Source organism: Elephas maximus, chromosome 19 (genome assembly GCF_024166365.1).
Source record: "Elephas maximus indicus isolate mEleMax1 chromosome 19, mEleMax1 primary haplotype, whole genome shotgun sequence".
NCBI classification, from domain to species: domain Eukaryota; kingdom Metazoa; phylum Chordata; class Mammalia; order Proboscidea; family Elephantidae; genus Elephas; species Elephas maximus.
This window is the reverse complement of record NC_064837.1, coordinates 45,872,776-45,895,685: the sequence shown is the minus strand read 5'-3', so window position 1 is coordinate 45,895,685 and position 22,910 is coordinate 45,872,776. Positions and strand designations below refer to the sequence as shown.

The following is a 22,910-nucleotide window of genomic DNA, read 5'->3' as shown; positions in this document are numbered from 1 at the left end:
AGGCACTGTCTTTTAAACAGAAATACTTTGTTTTGGAACATATTCGAGATCTTACTCTTGTAATATTCTTAAAATGAGAAACCCGTAAGAAAAACGGCTGAAAACTGTTTTTTTACTGTTCTGCACTTCAAGGGTTGGTGAAATCACTAGCACTTAAGCCAGTGCAAGGAATGCACCTCCCTACACAGTGCAGGGATTAGTATTGTCATCAGCTTCTGTAAGAGAAATATGAAACTCCTGAGTGCCTGAACTCAGGTCCTGACAGGTAAAGAGTTTTTTAGTTTGTCGTTAATAGAGGACTTGGACATAACCAATAGAAATGATCACTTGAAAATTTTATACCAACTTGTCCCTTAGTGTATATACTCTGTTAAGTATATGTTTGTAGATGAGCTGTGGAAGAAAAATTTTTCTATTGGTGACATTTCATTTCATACAAAGTTCTAATTCATAATTTCAGATCTGACAGCATCACTTTGGCTTATCCATGTAAGTCATGTAAATGTTCACACACTTACTCTTGAATGAGGGCTGTATATCTGAATGTGTGCATATGTGTGTGCTTGTGTGCTTAATGGAAGGATAAAACAGCTTAGAAATATTGCCAAATATTAATGATTTCAGAGCAAAACTATAAACTCGACAAAAAGGAATCGTTCCTCACACTTGATCATAAGTCTTTATTTAACTATTAGTAATATATATTCTCTCATACAATTATGTATGGGTCAGTAATAACATTAATAAACCAGCATCTGTTTGCACTCAAGTACTTGTTGTCATCATTCTGAAAATACATGCAGTTTAAATGACTAGTTAAGTGCTAGTACGCAAAGCAGGAAGATTGAAGAGAAGGAAAAAAATTCATTTCTAATATGAATTTTTTGAAATACCATATAGAAAAGATAATAGGAGTTTCAGAAGGAAATTTGAAATAAAAGGAATCCGAGCATAACTTCAGTTCTATAAATAATCCTATAGGGTAGGGGCCCCAAACCAAAGTTCCTGTTGGGGTTAAGCAAATAACAAAAATGAATGAGTTGGGCTGGGTGTTGGAAAATAAGAATGATGGAACAGAGGCTGAAGAGAAAGAGGACACGTCCTGTATAAATGTAGAACAAAACATTTATCTGGCCAGGTAGTACATTTCTGTGGGCCATATTGAGTTCTCTTGAGTTTGCAACCTATGAAGAGGTCTGAAGATAAGACTTGAGAATAGCTGTCTCATTAAAAAGGAGAAAAAGCCTTACAAGATTTTTTTTTTTATTGTTTATTATACTTTAAGTGAAAGTTTACGAATCTAGTCAGTCTCTTATACAAAAATTTATATACACCTTGCTATATACTCCTAATTGCTCTCACCCTAATGAGACAGCACACTCCTTCCCTCCACTCTCTTTTTTCATGTCCATTCGGCCAGCTTCTGACCCCGTCTGCCCTCTCATCTCCCTTCCAGATTGGAGATGCCAACATAGTCCCTTTTGAGATTCTTATAGATTATCATTATTATTTTTTTAACCAAGAGAAATTTATTCTGTGACATTTTAGGAGGCTAAAAAAACCCAAAACCAAACCCATTGCCACTGAGTCAAGACAGAGTAGAACTGCTGCATAAGGAGATTCTTATAGATTCTTAATTGAAACTGATACAAGGTATACTAGTCCACATTCTGATTAAGTATACTAAGCAAATGGTTTTGGTTTGCTGTCTGTGCTCCAGTGGTATATATTTTTTAAAGGATTTGGAATCTAGAATATATCTCTTTGTGGGTAGCTTCTAGAGTTTTTAGAGCACTAAAATGCCCTTATTTCTGAGATCTTTTTTTTTTTTTTATTTTGCCTCCGGTTTATTTACTAATCCTGATTGTATTAAGTTTTGGGAAATTTTGAGCGTAAAGTTTGTTATGAACTATTACGATGAATGGGTAAATTTACACGTAAACCAACCACTGTTCTAGGCTGCATTGAGGAACCACATTTTTTCCCAGTGCTTTGATAATTTTCTTTTTTTTTTTCTTAATTAAATGGTGATTTTATTTTTATTTCTGATGTAAAATATTACATTTTAAAAGTATTAAACAATCTGTATTTATTGTAGAGAAGTTAGAAAAAAAGAAAAAATAAGTTTATTCTATCCATATATACTTGTTAATATTTTGTGTATTTATCTGTAGTCTTTTTTCTGAGATTGAGATGTGTATATAAAGATCCTGTATCTATGTAGGTATGTTGTTAGGTGCTGTTGAGTTGATTTTGATTCATGGTGACCCCATGTGACGGAGAAGAACCGCTGTGGTAGGGTTTTCCAGGCTGTAATCTTTACAGGAGCAAATCGCTAGGTCTTTCTCAATGTGGAGCAGCTGGATGGATTCAAACTGCCACCCTTTTGGTCAGCAGCCAGACGCTTAACTGTTGTACCACCAGGGCTTCTTATTTTAGGGAACATGAAATTCATAGTAAAAAAAATCTTAAAATAGATGCTTTCTGAGATCACTTAGCCTGTTAGAAGAATACGTTTAATATAGATGTTGTGGATTTCAGAAGACTCAAAGAGTAGTAGTTAGCTGTTTCACATTAGGCTCATATATTATAGTTTCTTATTTTTCATGAGAAAAGAAAATTGCCTATACTGGGAGATGATATACCCTTGAATAGGACTGATAAATTTTTTACACATATATAGAAATGGAGGTGTTAGTAACGATATCATAGCTCCCAAAATTGGTTCTATTGATGTGACGCAGTATGCTTTTAGATGCAGTAGTGGATTTTGAATTCCCGTGAATTTTCCAGAAATTTTAAGTGTTTCAGTTTATGGTAGATGCTTCCATGTTTAAAAACTTTTGCATGTACACACACTTTTATCTCATCATATTTCATTAATTCTAAGTCGTACACTTTTTGCTTTTTAATGCTCTAAAATGGGAACACATTTTGTAGTTGATAGCATACCATGATTTAATTGGCAGCATTTTTTTTCTTTTAGATTTTTATTTTAATAAAATAATGGTATGCATTATAATTGTTGATAGACTAAATGAAATATGGTAAGCATGCACACACCTCCTTTGGCTTTCAAAGGAAATCAGTAGAATATGGAAAAAATGTTTACCTTACTTAAAAGACCAGATGTTTAAAGTATTCAGTAAATACCCATTTGCCTTGAAATGGTATTTATAACAACTAATTTTCGTTCCTTAAGACGGATCTCTAAGGATTTATTATTAGCTAGAGCTTTTATTAGTTTCTTTTAAGCTAGTACTTTTAAGTATTGCTAAATATAGTCTCTTGATGTTAGTTCATTTTATAGTAGTACCTGGGATTACTGCGTACAGCCTAGATGCTTCCTTAAATTATTTATTGTATAGAGGTACGCTGGCCAGTGTGGTAGCTGCTAACTACACGTGGATATTGAGCACTTGTAGTCTTGAGTCGAGATGTGTCGTAAGTTAAAAGACTCACAAAAAAGAATGTAAAGTATCTCATTAAAATTTTTTATATATACATGTTGAAATGATATTTTAGATATAAACGATTAAATAGAATGTATTAAAATTAATTCCACTTGTTTCTTTTTATCTTTTTAATGTGACTACTAGAAAACTAAAAAATTAGATATGTGACTCACTTTTGTGGTATCGAGAGTCCCTAACACATACCTGAGTTTGTTCATTCAAAAAGCATTTATTGAGCACCTGTTATGTATCAGGTACTATGCTAGTCATCACAAATACAAAGAAAAGTAAAACTGTCTTTGTGTTCAGGGTTGTGCTTCAAAAGTTTGAAACTCAGTGTATTTTTTAATAGAAAATAATACTTGCCAAGGACCATTATTCCTAGAATTTCCTGAAGGTCAAAATCTCGAGTGTCTCCCTTTACTTCAAAGCCTGAATTCTCTACTAACAAGGTCCCTTGAGGGAGCTCCTGCCTGGCAAAAACCGTGAAGAGGGTAGAGATTTGTTAGGAGGGATAGAAAGGATGAATAGTAGGGTCTGAGTTTTAGCAACTTGGCAGAAATGGGTGAGTGACTCTGTGGTGGCAGTGGGTTGGGGTCTTCAGTCTATTTATATGTGGCAAATGTTTTTAAGTTGAGGGTTTTTTTAGTCAGAGACTGTTTGAACTTTAACAAATAAGTCCTATTGTTCTAACTTGTAAGTTCTTCTGAGACAGAACCAGTGGCTTGTGTCAGTAATCTCAGTAGGTTAAAATGTGGTTCTGATGAAACTGAGGATGAGTTTAGTATTCCTATACAGCAGTATGGATTGCATCTCAACATAAAAAAAAAAAAAAAAAATCCTGACAACTGGACCATTAAGCCACATCATGATAAATGGAGAAGATATTGAAGTTGTCAAGGATTTCATTTTACTTGGATCCACAGTCAACACCCATGGAAGCATCAGTCAAGAAATCAGACGACATATTGCTTTGGCAGATTTGCTGCAAAAGACCTCTTTAAAGTGTTAAAAAGCAAGGATGTCACTTTGAAGACTAAGATGTGCCTGACCCAAACCACACTATTCTCAATCACTTCATATGTGTGTGAAAGCTGGACAATGAGTAAGGAAGACCGAAGAAGAATTGATGCATTTGACTTATGGTGTTGGTGAAGAATATTGAATATAGCATGGACTGCCAGAAGAACAAACAAATCTGTCTTGGAAGAAGTACTGCCAAAATGTTCCTTAGAAGCAGGGATGACAAGACTTCGTCTCAGGTACTTCGCAAGTGTTATCAGGGTGGACCGGTTCCTGGAAAAGGACATCATGCTTGCTAAAGTAGAGGCTTACTGAAAAAGAGGAAGATCCTCAATGAGATGGATCGACACCGTGGCTGCAACAGTGGGCTCAAGCATAGCAGAGAGTGTGAGGATGGCACAGGACTGGGCAGTGTTTGGTTCTGTTGCACGTAGGGTCACTGTGAGTTGGAATTAGCTCAGTGGCACCTAACAACAACATGAAGCAGAAAAACTCAGCAGTTGGTCAAGGACTGCATTTCTAACTCCTGCTAGCTAGGTAAACTGGACAATTATAGATTGTACAAACTCTTATTGTGCTAGAAAATAATTCAAAGTACACGTTCTCTTTGACCTCTTTGTATATACATAAGCTAACCATACAAATTTAAAAGAAATGAAATCAGAGTTGCTCGCTTTGGTGGTTCTGATGTCATCTAGATTAGATGAAGAGGAGAAAGCCTTGAGTGTGCTTTTAGCTTAGTGGTGAATTGCTTGTGTTGATGTATTTAAAGGCTCAAAATTCCCTTAAAAGATTGTATTGGATTTTGCATTCATACATAGACCTGCTTGGCTTCAGGTCCCTGCTTTGCCATTTAATTATTTACGTATATAATTAATTTTGTAAATTTTAGTATTTCACCTACCCCTTTTGAGGCTTAGTTTCCTCTTATTAAAATAGGAATAATAATATCTACCTCACTGAGTGACTGACAGGACTAATGAGACAGCAGTATATGAAAACAAGTACATTGCCTGGCACATGGTGGGTATGCACTGAGTAGTAGCCATGCATTCGACTGCTAAACTTAAAGGTTGGTGGTTGAGCCCACCAAGATGCCCTCCCAGTGGTGCCATGGAAGAAAGGCCTGATGATCTTCCGTAAAGATTATGGCCAAGAAAACCCTATGGAGCAGTTCTACTCTGTAGCACGTGGGGTCACTGTGAGTCGGAACCAACTCCGTGGTAATGGGTTGGGGGTTTTGCTTTATTATTATTTTAAAATGTGACCATGATATGTATATACTTTTTTGCTTCAACATAAAGGTGATTATCTTGGGAACAATGTTGTTAGTTGCTGCTGAGTCGATTCCAGCTTACAGTAGGCAGTCTCATTTTGTATCTTTTTGGTTCTGAATCCTTCTGCTCGCTTTTTTTTTTTTTTGGTGTGTTTAGTGGGTTTTTTTTGTTGTTGTTGTTTTAATTTTTATCACAGTACTTTTTATATTTATTGTTAAAAATGTCAGATTTCGCTAAAAGGCTTATCCAGAAATTGCCTATCTTTGATACTAGTACTGTCTATCTATTTCATCCTTCAGCCTACTTTCCAGAGGTAGCCACTTTCAGCCTTAGCTGGTAGTGAAGATTTAGCTCACTTCCATCTCCCTTCCCCTCCTCCTATTTTCCCCAGTATATTTAGATCATATTTTTTACCCTGTTCTGTAGCCAAACAGCTCTGGTGGCACCGTGATTAAGAGCTGGGGTGCTAACCAAAAGGTCAGCAGTTCCAATCCACCAGTTGCTTTGTGGAAATCTTATGGTGCAGTTCTCCTCTGGCCTATAGGGTCACTATGAATTGGAATCAACTCCACAGCCGATGGGTTCATTCTCTAGCCACCTGATTTTCCTTTCCAGAGGCAATCACAGTTGCCACTTTCTTTTGTATCCTTTAAGAATTCCACAGATTTGGGTTAAAACAATCCTTTGTGTTTATGAGTATGTAAATATTGTTTATTGTTATATACTGTGTGTGTGTGTGTATATGTACATATGGTTGCTTCTGTTTTTCTGTTTCTGTATAATTTCCCCTAGGATTATTCATTGCCATGATTTTTTAATTTCTTTTTCTTCTCTAGTCTTCCCGCGTCTTCCGTAAGTCCCAATATATTTGATAGAATCAAACCAGTTAGATCACATGTCCATTCCATTTTTCTTCTTGGGATCTTTCTGCTAGACCTCTTTGTCCTTGTTCCCAGTCTAGACTGCTTGTATTCCAGACCTATTTGCACAGCAGTCATCTTAGCTTTCCCTACATCATCATCCTGAGAATTTTCTTTGCCTCACTCCTCCTATATTAGGCTCTTTGTTTTCTGGGCTCCCTTTTCCTTTAATTTAGTCCTTTAATTTATTTGGTGGAGCACATCCTCTAGTATCTTTCTGACATAAGGCTCAGGAAAGACAATTTTGAGATTTCATATATCTAAAAGTATCTTTATTCCCTCTGAACACTTGATTAATAGTTTGGTAGCTGTAGTTTGGGAATAATTTTTCTTCAGAACTTTGAAGTTTTTGCTCTACTATCTTCTGCCTTCCAATGTAGCTGTTGAAAAATCCCTTGCTTTTCTGATTTTTAAGCTACTTTATTCTCTAGTATTGTGAAATTTTATGGCCTTGAGGCTTGGTTTGTTCATTCATTCTGATGGGCATTTGAGATACGTATATATATATATATATATATTTTTTTTTTTTAATTTGGTGACTCATCCATCAGTTCTGAAAAATTCATTGAACTGCTTCTTTGACAGATTTTCTTTTCCAGTTTTTCTGTTGTCTGTTTCTGGAACTGCTAATCAACAGATTTTGGAACTTTTGGGGTGATTTCACCTTTTGTGTATTGTTGTGAATTTTAATTCTACATATATCTTAAATTCCACCAGACATTCTTGTTGTTTTAAGCTTCTGATATTTACTCAGATTTAGACTCACATATATCCTTTCCAGTGTTTTTTATTTTTCCATTATCACACTTTCATCTAGGATATTTCCTTCTATCTGAAGAACTCCCTTTAGTAATTCTTTTAATGCCGGTATGCTGGAAACACATTCTGTCTCTTATTTTTGGCCTGAAAATGTTTTCATTCTTGAAGGATATTTTTGCTGGCTGTGAATTTTTAAGTTTGCAGCTATTTTCTTTCAGGCTCTTAAAGCTGTTGTATTACCTTCTGGCTGCCATCATTGCTGTGGAGAAGTCAGCTGTATTCTTATTGTTGCTCTTTTCTCTGGCTCCCCCTTCCCCCCCATCTTTGAGGTATAATTGGTGTACAATAAATCTCATATATTCGAAGTGTGAAATTTCATGAGTTTGAACATATGTATACACCTTTGAAACTATCACCACAATCAAAATGGTGAATATATCAGTCACCTCTGAAAGTCTCCTGTGTTCTTTTATAAACTTCCCTTCTTTGCCTCTGTTCCCAGGCAACCACAGATCTGCTTTCTGTCATTATAGTTTGAATTTTCTGGGATTTTATATAAGTGGAATCATGCTGTATATATGTATTCTTTTTTTTTTAATTTGACTTCATTTACTTAGCGTAATATTCATCTGAGTTATTGTGTTTACATCAACGATTTGTTCCTTTTTATCGCTGAGTATGTTCTGTTAGCTAGCTGTCTTATAATATATCTATTCATCTGTTAATGGAAATTTGGATTTTTTCCAGTTTCTTGCTATTCCTAATAAAGCTGCTGTGAACATTTGTGTACAAGTCTTTTTGTGGGCATAGGTTTTTATTTCTCTTGGGTAAATACCTGGGAGTAGAAGGGCTGAATCATATGATAAATGTACATTTAACTTTTTTTTTTTTTAATTGTGCTTTAGGTGAAAGTTTATAGCACAAATTAGTTTCTCATTCAAAAATTTACACACAAGTTGTTTTTTGACATTGATCACAATCCCTACATTATGTCAGCACTCTCTCCCTTTCCCTTTCCACTCCGGGTTCGCCATGTCCATTCGTCTAGTTTTCTTGTCCCTTCCTGCTTTCTTGCCTTTGCTTTTGGACAGATGTTGCCCATATGGTGTTGTATACTTGATTGAACTAAGAAGCACGTTCCTTACGTGTGTTATTGTTTGTTTTATAGGCCTGTCTAGTCTTCAGCTGAAAGGTGGACTTTGGGAGTGGCTTCAGTTCTGAGTTAGCAGATTGTCCAGGGGGCCATAGTCTCGGGGGTTCCTCCAGTCTCTGTCAGACCAGTAAGTCTGGTCTTTTTTTGTGTGAAATTAAGGTTTCTATGTTTTTCTCCTGCTCTATCCAGGACGCTCTATTGTGATCCATGTCCGAGTGGTCAGTGGTGGTAGCCGGGCACCGTCTAGTTCTTCTGGGCTCAGTCTGGTGGAGGCTGTGGTTCATGTGGTCTGTTAGTCCTTTGGACTAATATTTTCATTGTGTCTTTGATTTTCTTCATCCTTCTTTGCTCCGGATGGGATACCAATAACTGCATCTTAGAAGGTCGCTTGCAAGCTTTTAAGACCCCAAATGCTACTCGCCAAAGTAGGATGTAGAACATTTTCTTTATGAACTGTTATGCCAGTTGACATAGATGTCTCCTGAGGCAGTGGCCCCTAGCCCTCAGCCCCAGTAACTTGATCCCTCAAGGTGTTCGGATGTGTTTTAGGAAGCATCTATGACTTTGCCTTGGTCAGGTTCTGCTGACTTACCCTTTATTGTGTGTTGTCTTTCTCTTTACCAAAGTTAACACTTGTCTATTATCTAGTTAGTGATTTTTCCTCCCCACCCGCTCTTCCCTTGTAACCATCAAAGATTTTTTTTCCTGTGCGTAAGCCTTTCCTTGGGTTTTTATAATAGTGGTCTTAGTTAATATTTAACCTTTTGTGATTGACTTATTTCCTTCAGCATAATGCCCTCCAGATTCATCCCCATTGTGAGGTGTTTCGCAATTCATTGTTGTTCTGTAGTATTTCATCATGTACCATAATTTACCCATTTATCTGGTGAGGGACACTTCGGTTTCCATCTTTTTGCTGTTGCGAATAATGCCGCAATGAATCTGGGTATGTGTATGTCTATTTGCATGACGGCTCTTATTTCTGTAGGATATATTCCTGGTAGTGGGATTCCTGGATTGTATGGTATTTCTATTTCTAGCTTTTTAAGAAATGCCATATTGTTTTCCATAGTGTACATTTAACTTTTTAAGACATTACTAGTTTTCCAAAGGGATTGTACTATTTTATATTCCCTCCACCAGTGTGAGAGCATTCCAGTTGTTCTAGGTCCTTGCCGATACTTGCTATATTCCATCTTTTTGATTTTAGTAATTCAGGTGCAGCATTGTAGTGGTATCTCGTTGTGGTTTTAACATGTATTTTCTAATTTATAATGACGTTGAGCATCGTTTCATGTGCTTATTTGCCATCTGTATATCTTGCTTGGTGAAGTGTCTGTTAGATCGTTTCCTATTTTCAAAAATTGAGTATTTTATCTTATTTTTGAGTTCTTTATCTATTTTCTGGATACAAACCCTTTGTTAGACATGTTTTGCAAATATTTTCCCCATGTCTGGCTTACCTTTTCATTTTTCTGTGTTTTGAATGGCAAAAGTTTTTAATTTGGATGATGTCCAGTTTATTGAGTTTTTCTTTTGCAGTTCATGGTTTTTGATTTTGGTATTTGAAAAAATCACTGCAAAATTCAAGGATTAAGATTTTTTTCTACATTCTCTCTTCTGGAAGTTTTATAATTTTTACTTTTACATTTAGGTCTTTGATCCATTTTGAGTTAAACTTTATATATGGTGTAAGGTAAGGGTAGAGGCTATTTATTTATTTATCTTTGTATGTACCAGTTGTTTTAGTTTTCTAGGATGGCCATAACAAAACACCACAAACTAGGTAGCTTGTAACAACAAATTTATTGTCATAGTTCTTGAGGCGAATAGTCCACATTCAGGACATCAGCAGAGCCATGGCATTTCCAAAGGCACTAGGGGAAGAGCCTTTCTTGTCTCTCTCGTTTCTGGTAGTCCAGGTGTTCCTTGGCTTGTAGATGATTTTTACATTACTGTCTTTTCTCTGGAGTCCTGGTGCGTAACCACATTGTTGCAGCCACTGTGTCAGTCCATCTTCCTCAGTGAAAAACAGGAAGCCCCTCAATGAGTTGGAGTATATATACATATGTATATATGTGTATAATATATCTCTGTGTCTGTATCTATATATCTAACATTTGGAGCCTGGTGGCCCAGTGGTTAAGAGCTGTGGCTGCTAACCAAAAGGTCAGCAGTTTCAAATCCATCAGCCACTCCTTGGAAACCCTATAGGGCAGTTCTACACTGTGCTGTAGAGTTGCTACTAGTCGGAATCAACTCAGTGGCAACAGATTTGGTTTTGGTTTGGTCAGCGTACTATGAGCTTAGTAGTACTTTAAAGTAGATTTGATTCTTATTATTACTAATAGAATTTAAAATTGTGAAAAAGTGTGAGATACTTCAGAATTTAGATAGTGTTTTATGCCCACGTTGTTATTCAGAGGATCAGAGAATCAATGAGTCCCTACAAGGAAGCCTAAAGTCAACAGCATGGAAACTATTGTTTGTTTGATTTTTTTTTTTTGTTTTGGTCAGTTAGTTCCTTTATTACTATAGAATAGATTTCCCCAAGTAGAGCAGCTGGGTCAAAACTATATGTATTTTTAGTTTAATAGATGTTGTCAGACGACTTCTCCTGCCCCCCAAATTATAGCAGTTCATAGTCTGAGCAGAAATTGATGAGAAAGTCCATTTCTCCACCCCTTATTAGCATGAAATGTCACTTTTTTTTTATTCGTTATGATTAATAAAAAAGATGCCTCGTCATTGATACAATTTGCATTTCCATGGCTGCTGGCGAAGTTTTTTTTGTTGACTTTCTTACAATTCAAAGAAACTAGATAATTTTTGTCAGTGTATATCGAGAATTACTTTCTGTGCCATTCCATGTGCTACTACCTAGGGCCTCTCCTTTAGAGGTACATTAATATCTCTTGCAGTCTGTCCATTCATCTATCTGTCTGTATCTGGAGTCTTTTGTTGAGTTTAACTATGTACAGATCCTTTGCCAAGCAATAGTCACACTTACATGACCCCCAAGCTTTGGCTTCCGCATCTAAGAATTGTGCAGATTGGGTCACCCTGGGAAACCCATTGACTTAATGACAATTTGAAAAGCAACTACAAATTTTTTGGTTATTCTTTATTTCTAACATTCATTGCTCTATGTAGCATAGCACTGATTGAATAAAAGATTAAATTGAACTATTATAAGATTGTTGAATCTTTTTCTAAGTTACTGTTTTCCAAAGGGCACATGGACATATTTAGCAAATTCTCATTTAGGAAAAACATCGCTCTAGATTTTATTCCGTAAGGAAAGTAGAAATTACCTTTTAATTACTGATTTTGTTTTTTACTGATAGGGCAAATTGGCTTTAATGGTAACAGTAGGCTCCCTCATGGCAGTATGTGCTTACCAGAGAAGAGGCATTGTATCCCTCCAGAGGCCTGTTAGGGCAGAAGGGGAGGACCAGAATTAATATTTTAAGTGTCAAAGTGGGAAAGGCTGGCAGAGAGGGTGATAATTATGAGGAATAAGTAAGGTGGATTCACAGGGGAGGCCATGGAAGCTGGAGCATTTGTTTCATGAGGACACTGGTATTCGTTGTGGAAGTGAAAAGAGATATTTATTTAAAGGAAACATATACTAGATAGCATGCTTGTACAAATATTGAGCAGAAGACTAACTTTGTATTCTAGAAGAACTCATGTGAGAAAGGTTCTGAAATTTTGGCAGAGGCTAAGTAGTACAGTGACTATACTATAAGCAGTGCAGTGACTAAGAGTGCTTGCCTTCTTTTAGTTATAGTGAGTGCATCTTTGCTTGCTCAGGGGGCTGTTACCCTTCTGGGAAGACTGGCTGATTATACAGACAGGGCGAACTACTTCACTTTCTGAGTTCTGTAAGGATGAGTGTGGTTTTTTATTATGGTTGGCTTGAATCCTAAAGATCTAGGCAGCAATGCCTCCTTGTCAATAAATTAAAGTTGGATAACCCAGAATGGGAACACATATTCATTAGATTTGCTTAATAAATGGGCCCGCTGTAAAAATTTGACCAGGATCTCAAAAGGAATATCTTTTAGAAATATTTTTTAACTTTAAAAATTTTCGTAGTTAACATGTACACCATGCCAAATTCAAAAGGTACACAAAGGATATACAGTTTAAAGTAAGCCCCTTTTGCCCTCTGCAACCTCCCAGTTCCCCTTCATGGAGACCGAGTTGTCAGTTTCTTCCATATCCTTTTCTCACACGCTGTCTGCATTTATAGAAACGTATGTTCATGTATGAATATGTATACATACCAAACCAAAAGCCCAAACCCATTGCCATCGATTCCAACTCATAGCAACCATATAAGACAGAGTAGAACTGCCCCATGGGGTTTCCGAGGAGTACCTGGTGAATTTGAACTGCCAACCTTTTAGTTAGCATCCAAACTCTTAACCAGTACGCCACCAGGGTTTCCCATGTATATACATATACATACATAAACATATTTTGTGTTCACAAGTGATCGCATACGATATATATGGTTCTGGACCTTGTTTCTTAACTTATAGTTAAAATGACGTCTTAATTACATTTTTCAATAAGACATTTAAAAATTCAATTCCTAAATCCATCTTGTTATATGAAATCTGTAGGTCTGTATTATCATGAGTAAGCTTTTATAGTCAAGGTGAACCTCTATAGCAATAGTTTCAAATATAAGATTTTTCTTGCTGTAATTTTATACGTGTGGTGGCTAAAGTCAAATTTTACGTCTGTTTAATAAGACTACTCATATACAGACATGTGTGCTTATACCTAAATATATCTGTGTGTATGTATATGTATTTATATTTATGTCCATAGACTTGAAAATGCCAGTTATATGTAAAAGAGCTTTTTCTTGAAACATAGCACTCCATGGTAATTTTACTGAGAACCTTTACATATACATGTATAGTGAATTAGTTGTAGTCAGATTGATAAAGAACTGTGTTAGGTATGTTATGATCTAGAAGAGATTATTTCTTAATGATTATAACCAGGAAATAGCACATTACAAAGCGTATATTATTTAATCTTCAAGTACAGAAGAAGATAATGCTTTGATTTTAATTTTATGGGTGTGGAAATAGGCTAGGGCAGTTGAATATGCCTGATTATAAGATTTTCTCCTGTGCTTCTAGTTAGATTTTTAAACATTTTTGGTCAAGTTTAAGATGATATAGTAAAATATCTACTTATAATGTTTAATTTACATAGATATTTTTAAATTCCCATGTTATGAAATAATAATTTTGAAATACTGCTTTTTCTTTTCTACTTTAATGAAGTATATTTAGATTTTTGATATATATCATTAGTATCGTGTCTTTCCACTCTTTGAACAATCTCACATATCCAGAGCAAATATTATCTTCTCTTCTGAGATGTTTGAGATAGATCCCCTTTTGAGTCACGTTATTGTTGTCACTGAAAATTTTATCCCTAGCCACAAGTCCCTATTCACATAGCGTCAGGAAGGGTGGTTTTCCATTAACGTATTTTGTATGGGTAGCAGTGATGATTTCCGTGATATAATCAGTCTGTTGCTTTTCGAAACTATTCAGTCGTTCTCCCACTGTTTACTGAAAACCCACTATGTGCCACTAACTGTTCTAGCACTGGAGGCAGAGTGGCAAACAAAACCAAGTCTTGGCATTCCTGAAGAGTATATTTTATTTAGGTAGATAGACAACAAACAAATGCGTAATGTAATGTCAAATAGTGATAAGTGCTGAAAACTAAGAGAATGTAGAGCAAGGATTGTTTTTTCTGGTGATGGAACAGACCTCTAAGGAAGTGATTTGAGCAGAGATCTGAATGACATAAAGTATATGGATATCTGGGGAAAGAACTTTCCAAGCAGATGCATAAATCCTGAGGCTAGAGATTGCTTGAAGTTTTTGGAACAACAAAGAGGCACCACCAGCAACATAGGAGAGTTCTAGTTGTTGCTCTTACATCCTTGACGACACTTGTGTTGTCATTCTTCTTCATTTTAGTCTTTGTAGTGGATATGTAGCGGTATGCCGCTGTGGTTTTAATTTGCATTTCCGCAATGACTAATGATGTTGAGGACTTTTTCATGTGCATTTTAACCATTCATGTATTTCATTTTGTGAAGTTGTCTTTTCAGATCTTCTGCCCATTTCTTAATTGGGTTGTTTGCCTTATTGAGTCTTATGGGTTGTTATATATATTCTGGATACAAGTTCTTTCCTGTATGTATGTATTGTAAATATTCTCTCCCAGTCTGTGCTTTGCCTATTCATTTTCTTAATGGTGTCTTTTGATAATAACAAGTTTTAATGAAGTCCAGTATATCAGATTTTTTCTCTTATGGTAGTACTTGTTTTGTGCTCTTTAAGAAACATTTGCCTAAGCTTTTATTCTGAATATTTTGGAATTTCATTTGAGGCATTGATCTCACTGATTACTCTGACTATTGTGTGAAGAGTAGACTATAAGACACCACGAATGAAAACATAGCAGTTTAGAGGTTATTATGGTGGTCTAGGAGAGAGGTATTAATGGTACATTGGAGTGGGGTTATAGTAGTGGAGGCATTAACAAATCGTCAGTGGTTGAAGATAGAACCCATGGAAGAGACACAGACACAGAGAGTGGCAATAAGGATGTTTCCATATTTTTGGCTTGAGCAACTGGATAAATGGTGGTGCCATGACCAAGATTGTTTTAAATTTGAATGTATGTTTGCCAAGTAGCATGTTGTTCAATATAAAGTAATTAGGAGAGTTTCCATAATATAAGAGATTTTTTTAAGAATTCAAGTGTACTTCCTCTTTTCTGAGAGAGAATTTTGAGGGAAATTTTGCCTATTTTTGTACATATATCATAGAGTTGTTATATACACTTGAAAGCATGTACTGTAGAACAGAATCTAGCAACACAGCACTTCGTTGTTTCAGTTTTAAACTACTATTCTACTTCCCGGTCTTCATTTCTTGCCAGTTTGAAGCTTTTTTTGTCAGTTTATTTTTCAAAATACTGGCTTTAGTATGCTTTTATGGAAATGGTCTTTCATCCTAGTACCTCAGAGTTCACCCAGTGCTGTTTTATATCTGAGCTAGAGAGGAGCATTCTTACACTGAGGTGATTGTTGGCTTCCCTCTAGGCTAAGTATGTTTCTATTCTTGGGACTCGGGTAAGAGCAAATCTCTAGTTTTTGCCAGTTAACATTATTATTGTTTTAGTAGAGATTTCATCAGTATTGTGTATATTCCAAATCTTGGTTTTTTTTCTAACGTAGGAACTAGCTTATGATGGTAGAAAGACTATTGGAGATAGGAGTTAGAAGGGAGCTGAGTTGTTCTAGTCCAAACTCTCTGACCTTGAGCAGCTCATGAACTTTATCTACCTAATTTTCTTCATCTGAAAAATGGGAAGGTTAGATTAGAAAATTATTAAAATTCTCTTAAAACCTAAAATTATGTTTTTTTTAATTTGCTGTTTTAAAGATTTTGGCTTAATTGAGTCACGTTTTGAACCATAATGATGTTAGAAACACTTGAAATTCCTATTTTTGGGTGAGTCATAAAAGAAAAAATTGTGAACATCTGGCTCGTAGAATGTTAATTGATTCTGAATCAATCTTATCCATATCAGATTTAAACATACGGCCACCTCTCTCTCTTAATAACAGCTTTATTGAAATATAGTTCATACCCATTTTATCGTTTTAAGGTGTACACTTCGGAGATTTTTAGAATATTCACAGAGTTGTGCATTCATCACCAGAATCAATTTTAGAACATTTTTTTCACTCCAAAAAGAAAATACCTTTTAGCAGTCACTCTCCATTTCCCTTAGCCCTCCCACCCTCGGCTCTAGCCAGCCACTGTTGTTGTTGTTTTTTGTGTGCTAGCAAGTTGATTCAGACACACAGTGACCCTGTAGGACAGAGTACAACTGTCCCACACGATTTCCTAGGCTGTAATCCTTACAGGAGCAGATCGCCAGGTCTTTTCTCCCACAGAACTGCTGGGGGGTTCCAATCTCTGATCTTTCAGTTAGCAACTGAGTGCTTAACCATTGTACCACCAGGACTCCTTAGGCAACTCCTAGTCTATAAATTTGCCTATTTTAGACATTGTATGTAAATGGAGTTGCACAATAAGTGATTTTTTTGTGTCTGGCATCTTGCACTTAGCATAATGTTTTCAACATTAGTTCTTGTTGTGGTATATGTCAGCATTTCATTACTTTTTTTTTTCCTCTAGCATTGATCCTGTTTTTTCTTCTATGCTCTTTATAGTTTTTGGTTTTATATTTAGCTCTTTGGTCCATTTCAGTTAGTTTTTGTGTATGGTGTGGGGTATGGGTCCTGTTTCATTTTTTTGCAGATGGACATCCAGTTTTGTCAGCACCATTTGTTGAAAAGATTGACTTTTCCCCAGTTGATGCACTTGGGCCCTTGTTGAAGATCAGGTGACCGTAGGTGGATAGATTTACACCTGGGTTCTGTCGTTGTATCAGTACCAGGCTGTTTTTGACTACCATAGCTGTACAGTAGATTCTGAGGTCAGGTAGTATGAGTCCTCCTACTTTATTCCTCTTCTTCAGTAGTGTTTTACTTATCCAGGGCCTCTTCCCTTTCCACATAAAGTTAATAATTAGTTTTTCCATCTCTTTAAAGAATGTTGTTGGTATTTAGATCGGGATTGCATTGTATTTGTAGATTGCTTTGGGTAGAATTGTCATTTTTACAATGTTGAGTCTACCTATCCATGAGCATGGTATGTTTTTCCATTTACGTAGATCTCTTTTGGTTTCTTGCAGTAGTTGTTTTGTAGTTTTCTTTGTATAGGTCTTTTACAAGCACTTCATTATTTTTTATTGCTGAATAATATTCCATTGTCTGGATATACCACATTTTATTTATCCATTCATCAATTGATAGACATTTGGGTTGTTTCCCTTTTTGGGTACTATGAATTATGTGCTTTGAACACTTGTGTACATGTTTTCTGTGGGCATATTTTCACTTCTCTTAGATAAATACCTAGGAGTGGACTTGCTGGGGTCCAGTGGTAACTCTGTGTTAAACTTTTTGAAGAACTGCCAGACTTTTCCAAAGCAGCTTCACCAGTTTACATTACCACTAGAAATGTATGAGCATCCCAATTTCTCTACATACTACTTGCTGACGCTTGTTACTATCAAGTCTTTTTCATTATAGCCATCCTAAAACCAAAACCCGTTGCCGTCGAGTCGATTTCAACTCATATCGACCCTATAGGACAGGGTAGAATTGCTCCATAGGGTTTCCAAGGGTCGGGTGGTGAATTCAAACTGCCAGTGTTTTGATTAGCCGCAGAGCTCTTGACCACTGCACTACCAGAGCCCCTATAGCTATCCCAGCAGGTATGAAGTGGTAGCTCATCATGGTTTTGATTTGCATTTCCCTAATGCTAATAATGTTGAGGGTCTTTTCATGTGCTTATTCAGGCCACCTGTCTTTGGCAAAAAGCAGAAAACCAAACCCACTGCCGTTGAGTCGATTCCGACTCATAGTGACCCTATAGGACAGAGTAGAACTGCCCCATAGAGTTTCCAAGGAGCACCTGGTGGATTTGAACTGCCAACATCTTGGTTAGCAGCCATAGCTCTTAACCGCTGCACCACCAGGGTTTCCCTTCATTATGATGGGGATAGGATATGGTTGGAAGTTGGTATACTTGGTTCTTTACCTAAAGTATCAAGTAAGCATCCTAAAGTATCGTTCAAGTAAGTAGTCTCTTCTGACTCTTCGTGGAGAGTAAGTCGAAGCCTTTATTTAATCCACACACTGGTTTTTACTTTATTTCTATAAAATGTAACAACAAAGAATTTTACTTTAAGTATGATTTATATCTTAGTTGAAGTTGTAATCTATCTTTGGGGGAAAAGAACTTTCATTCGTATATCTTTAACACTAAAATCTTTTCAACTCGCTCAATCTCTGAAATGTTTATGAATAAGACTGCAACATAGAATGGCATAGTCACACAAGGATGAGAATGAAGGATGTATGGTAATCTGGAAGAAAACCTTGACACATTTATAGTAGATCTGTTTCCCTGACGTCACCAAGTATTTGAATTAATGTGGAATGTGTAAACATTTTTAAGGTGAATATTTAACTTCAGTTGTATAGCCTAAAATAGGTTAATTTGAAATAATACTCTCATTAGTAGAAACTTAATTTATTTAATTGAGGATATTTAATTTTATTAGAGATTTTGTTCTCAAAAATGTTAATTGTTGTAATGTGGCTTGGTTTTATCAGTCCAGTCAAACTTGTGACTAATTTTTTTTTTCTATTTCAGAAATACATGCTACAGGATTTAACTATCAGAATGAAGATGAAAAAGTTACCTTGTCTTTTCCTAGCACTCTCCAAACGGGTAAGAGACCTGGCTTTTATAAAATCTCGTGATAAATAATGACGTGTTACTTCTTCCAAAGAATTTTATTGAGTGCCTTTTTTTTTGCCTCATTGTTTTTAGCAGATGAAGATTAACATAGAGCTTTTGAAAGAGTCAGTTTCAGTGCAATTTTTAGGCCACAAGAGTTTTTTTCTAAGGAAGCTGGGCGATGGAAAGAAAAATTTCCGGCTCCTGTCACTCTGTATTTTCTTTAAACAAATGAAAAACAACAGTGAAAAAGAATGGTCATTCTATCCTGATTTTCAGCTTTTCAAAAATATATTTACCTTGCTGTGGTATGGTGAATTACTTAGTATGGTCCCTCTAGCCATGCGTGGTCTTGTGATTCCCACAAAATGATTAGGTGGGACTATGCAAATAAGGTATTTATGGCCCATCAGGGTTATTGGACAGCCTGCTAATAATGCAAATAAGGTCATGGAATCCTTGGGGTGGAATAGTGCAACTAAGGTATATGTAATCTTAAAGGGGATTGGTCAGTTTTGCCATTTTGCTAGGCTTAAAAAGAGAGCCAATCCCAGAGCAAGGAGGTAGCCTCACTACCATCAAGAAAGAAGAGCCAGGAGCGGAGCCCATCTTTTGGACCTGGGGTCCCTGCGCTGAGAACCTCCTAGACCCAGGAGACAGAGAGCTGTAACACTGGACACGGCAAGAAATGGTAGCAGCAGAACCAGGAGACTGGCACAAGCTGGTACAGTGAGCTTCCTGGCCTAAGGAGCAAGAAAGCTACAGTAGGCATGCCAACTTGCAGAGTGAGAGAGCTGAGCAAGAGGCTTGCTGGCAGAAAAGAGAAGAAAGCTAAATGCTTCCATGCAGGAGACTTGCTAGAAGAGTGGGTGTCTCCAGTTACTTGTTGGTGGAGCTAAAGAGCTTTGTAACACTTGCCCGAGAAGGGCAGTGACTGAGGGGCTGAGGGAACTAGTTGCTAAGAGCCAAGAGAAAGGCCTGCATGAAGACACAGCTGGGAAGAAGCTGTCCTGACTGAAGGACTATATCCTGAGTCATTCCTGATCCTGAATTGTGACTTGTTACTTCCCTAATAAACCCAGTAATTGTGCGTATAGCCTGTGAGTTCCCTGTGGCCATTACAATTAATTACCAAACCCAGCAGAGAAGTAGTGCCGTGGGAGGAATGGCTGGTGTCAGAATTAGTAAAAAGGTTGGAGGGGGCAGATATGTCTGACCTCCACCTCATAGGAACCAGTCTTGGGCTGATGATGATTTTGATTCTCTGTCCTCCCCCTTGTGAAGTTAAATGAGCAGGCGAGACACCACCACTTTGCCATTTCTACACTAGCACCACTTTCTACTAATTAAATTCAGATCTCTAAAGTTTGGGACTTATGAATTGATACTTAAAAGAATGCCCCACAGATGATTTTGATACACAGCCAGAGATTAGATAGGTATTATGCTTGTGAGGACATGGGAGGAAATATTTGCTTATATGTTACTATTGTTAGGTATCAAAATAGAAATTCATACTTAAACTCTGGATTAGAAGAAAACTTTCTGAGCTAATATAGTGGAAAAATTATATACAAATCAATTAGTAAAGTACTAAGACCTTGATAAATGAGCAAATTAAAAGAAATACATAAGTTGCAAGAAAGAAAATGCAAATGACTAATAAACATGTGGAAAGATATTTAGCCTCCTGGTAATGAGAGATATCAAAACAACAGTTACTAATATACCAGTTTTTGGTTGTCATGTAAGCTGAAATTAAAAAAAAAAAAAAAAGATTCTAAATGATGTGGTTGCCTTGGCATTACTGGTAAAAACCAAAAAAAAAAAACCAAACCCATTACTGTCAAGTTGATTACAACTCACAGCGACCCTATGGGGCAGAGTAGAACTGCCCCGTAGGGTTTCTAAGGAGCAGCTGCTGGCTTCCAACTGCTGACCTTTTGTTTAGTAGCCAAGCTCTTAACCACTATGCTACCAGGGCTCATTACTGGTAAAAAACTAAACCAAACCCGTTGCCATCAAGTCAATTCCAACTCCTAGCTACCATATAGGACAGAGTAGAACTGCTCTATATGGTTTGCAAGGAGCAACTAGTGGATTTGAACTGCCAACCTTTTGGTTAGCAGCCGAGCTCTTAACGATTACTCCATCAGGGCTCCGGGGTCATTACTGATAGGAGAGTGTAAATCCATGCTATTTATTTTGTCTTAGTTTCTTGGTGCTTCTGTAACAGAGATGCCACAAGTAGGTGGCTTTAACGAAGAGAAACTTACTTTCTCAAGGTTGCACAATGATTTAAGCACTCAGCTGCTAACTGAAAGGTTGGCATTTCAAACCCACCCATCTGCTCCATGGGAGAAAGATCTGGCAATCTGTTCTTGTAAAAATTATAGCCTAGAAAAATATGGGGTAGTTCTGCTTTGTCAAATGGGAGCACTGCGAGTCAAAATTGACTTGACAGTGCCCAGCAACAACAGGAGGCTAAAAGTTCGAATTCAGGGCACCAGCTCCAGGGGAAATCTTTCTCTCTCTGTTGGCTCTGGAAAAAGGTCCATGTCTTTTTTCAGCTTCTGTTCCTTGGTGATCTTCATGTGGCCTGGCAACTATCTTTTCCCATCTGTCCTTTCTTGCTTCTGTACCTAATCTACTCTTTTTTGTATCTCAAAAGTGATTGATTTAAGACATGCCTTACACTGATACGGCCTCATTGACATAAGAAAGAAAACCCTATTCCCAAATGTATAAGCAAAAAAATCAAACCCCTTGTGACTGAGAAAATTCCCAGTCATATCGACCCTGTAGGACAGAGTAGAACTGCCCCAAAGGTTTCCAAGGCTGTAATCTTTACAGAAGCCAACTGCCGCGTCTTTCTGATGTGTTTGAACCACCGACCTTTTGGTTAGCAGCCAAGTGCTTTAACCACTGTGCCATCAGGGCTCCTTTTATCCACAAGTATAGGGGTTTTTTTTATAGGGTTTAAGATTTATAACACATTTTTTTGCAGGACACAATTCAATCCAAAACAGTTTGGAAAGCAGCCTGGCAGTACGTATCATGTTCATGTCTTTTGACTCAGCAATTCTAATACAGGAATGATTTTGAAGGAAAAATCATAAATATAAAAAATGCTTTGTGCCCAGAAATATCTATTGAGACATTACTTATGGTGGTAAAAAACTAGGCTTAACATAATTGTCTAATAATAGAAGAATAATTAAATTAATTATGATGTACCTATATAGTGAAAGGAGCCCTGGTGGCACAGTGGTTAAGAGCTTAGCTCCTAACCGAAAGGTTTGAAGTTGGAATCCACCAGCTGCTCCTTGACAGTTCTACTTTGTCTTATAGGGTCACTGTGAGTCAGAATTGACTCTGTGGCAACAGGTTTCTTTTGGTTTTATATGTGAAATGTGTATAGCAATTAAAAATGAAGCTTATGAATTCTTAATAACATAGTTAATGGCTTATTATATTGTAAAATTGAAAAGCAGAATACAAAATGACATATACAATGTGATGAATCATATCTCTAAAAAGGTACAAGTACAAATAAAATATCTGGATTGTGCCTGAGTGTTGACATAACTGGTGATTTTTTAATTCTTTTTGTATCTTTCTCTAGTTTCCAATTTTTTTTTTTCAATTTTTATTGTGCTTTAAGTGAAAGTTTACAAATCAAATCAGTCTCTCAGACAAAATCTTATATACAGCTTGCTATATACTCCTAGTTGCTCTCCCCCTAATGAGACAGCATACTCCTTCTCTCCACCCTCTATTTCTGTGTCCATTCAGCCAGCTTTAGTCCCCCCTCGGCCTTCACATCTCCCCTGCAGATAGAAACTGCCCAGATAGTCTCATGTGTCTACTTGATCCAAGAAGCCCAC

At 36.7% G+C, this 22,910-nt stretch overlaps 1 protein-coding gene across 2 annotated transcripts in view; it reads left to right on the top strand.

Moving 5' to 3' along the window:
- NPEPPS (aminopeptidase puromycin sensitive) overlaps window positions 1-22,910 on the top strand; it is a 95,352-nt gene that overhangs the window by 15,974 nt on the left and 56,468 nt on the right. For both annotated transcript variants that reach the window (XM_049858773.1, XM_049858772.1), the window contains one exon: window positions 18,937-19,014. In XM_049858773.1, the coding sequence (XP_049714730.1) occupies window positions 18,937-19,014 (78 nt within the window). The remainder of the gene's footprint in view (window positions 1-18,936; window positions 19,015-22,910) is intronic.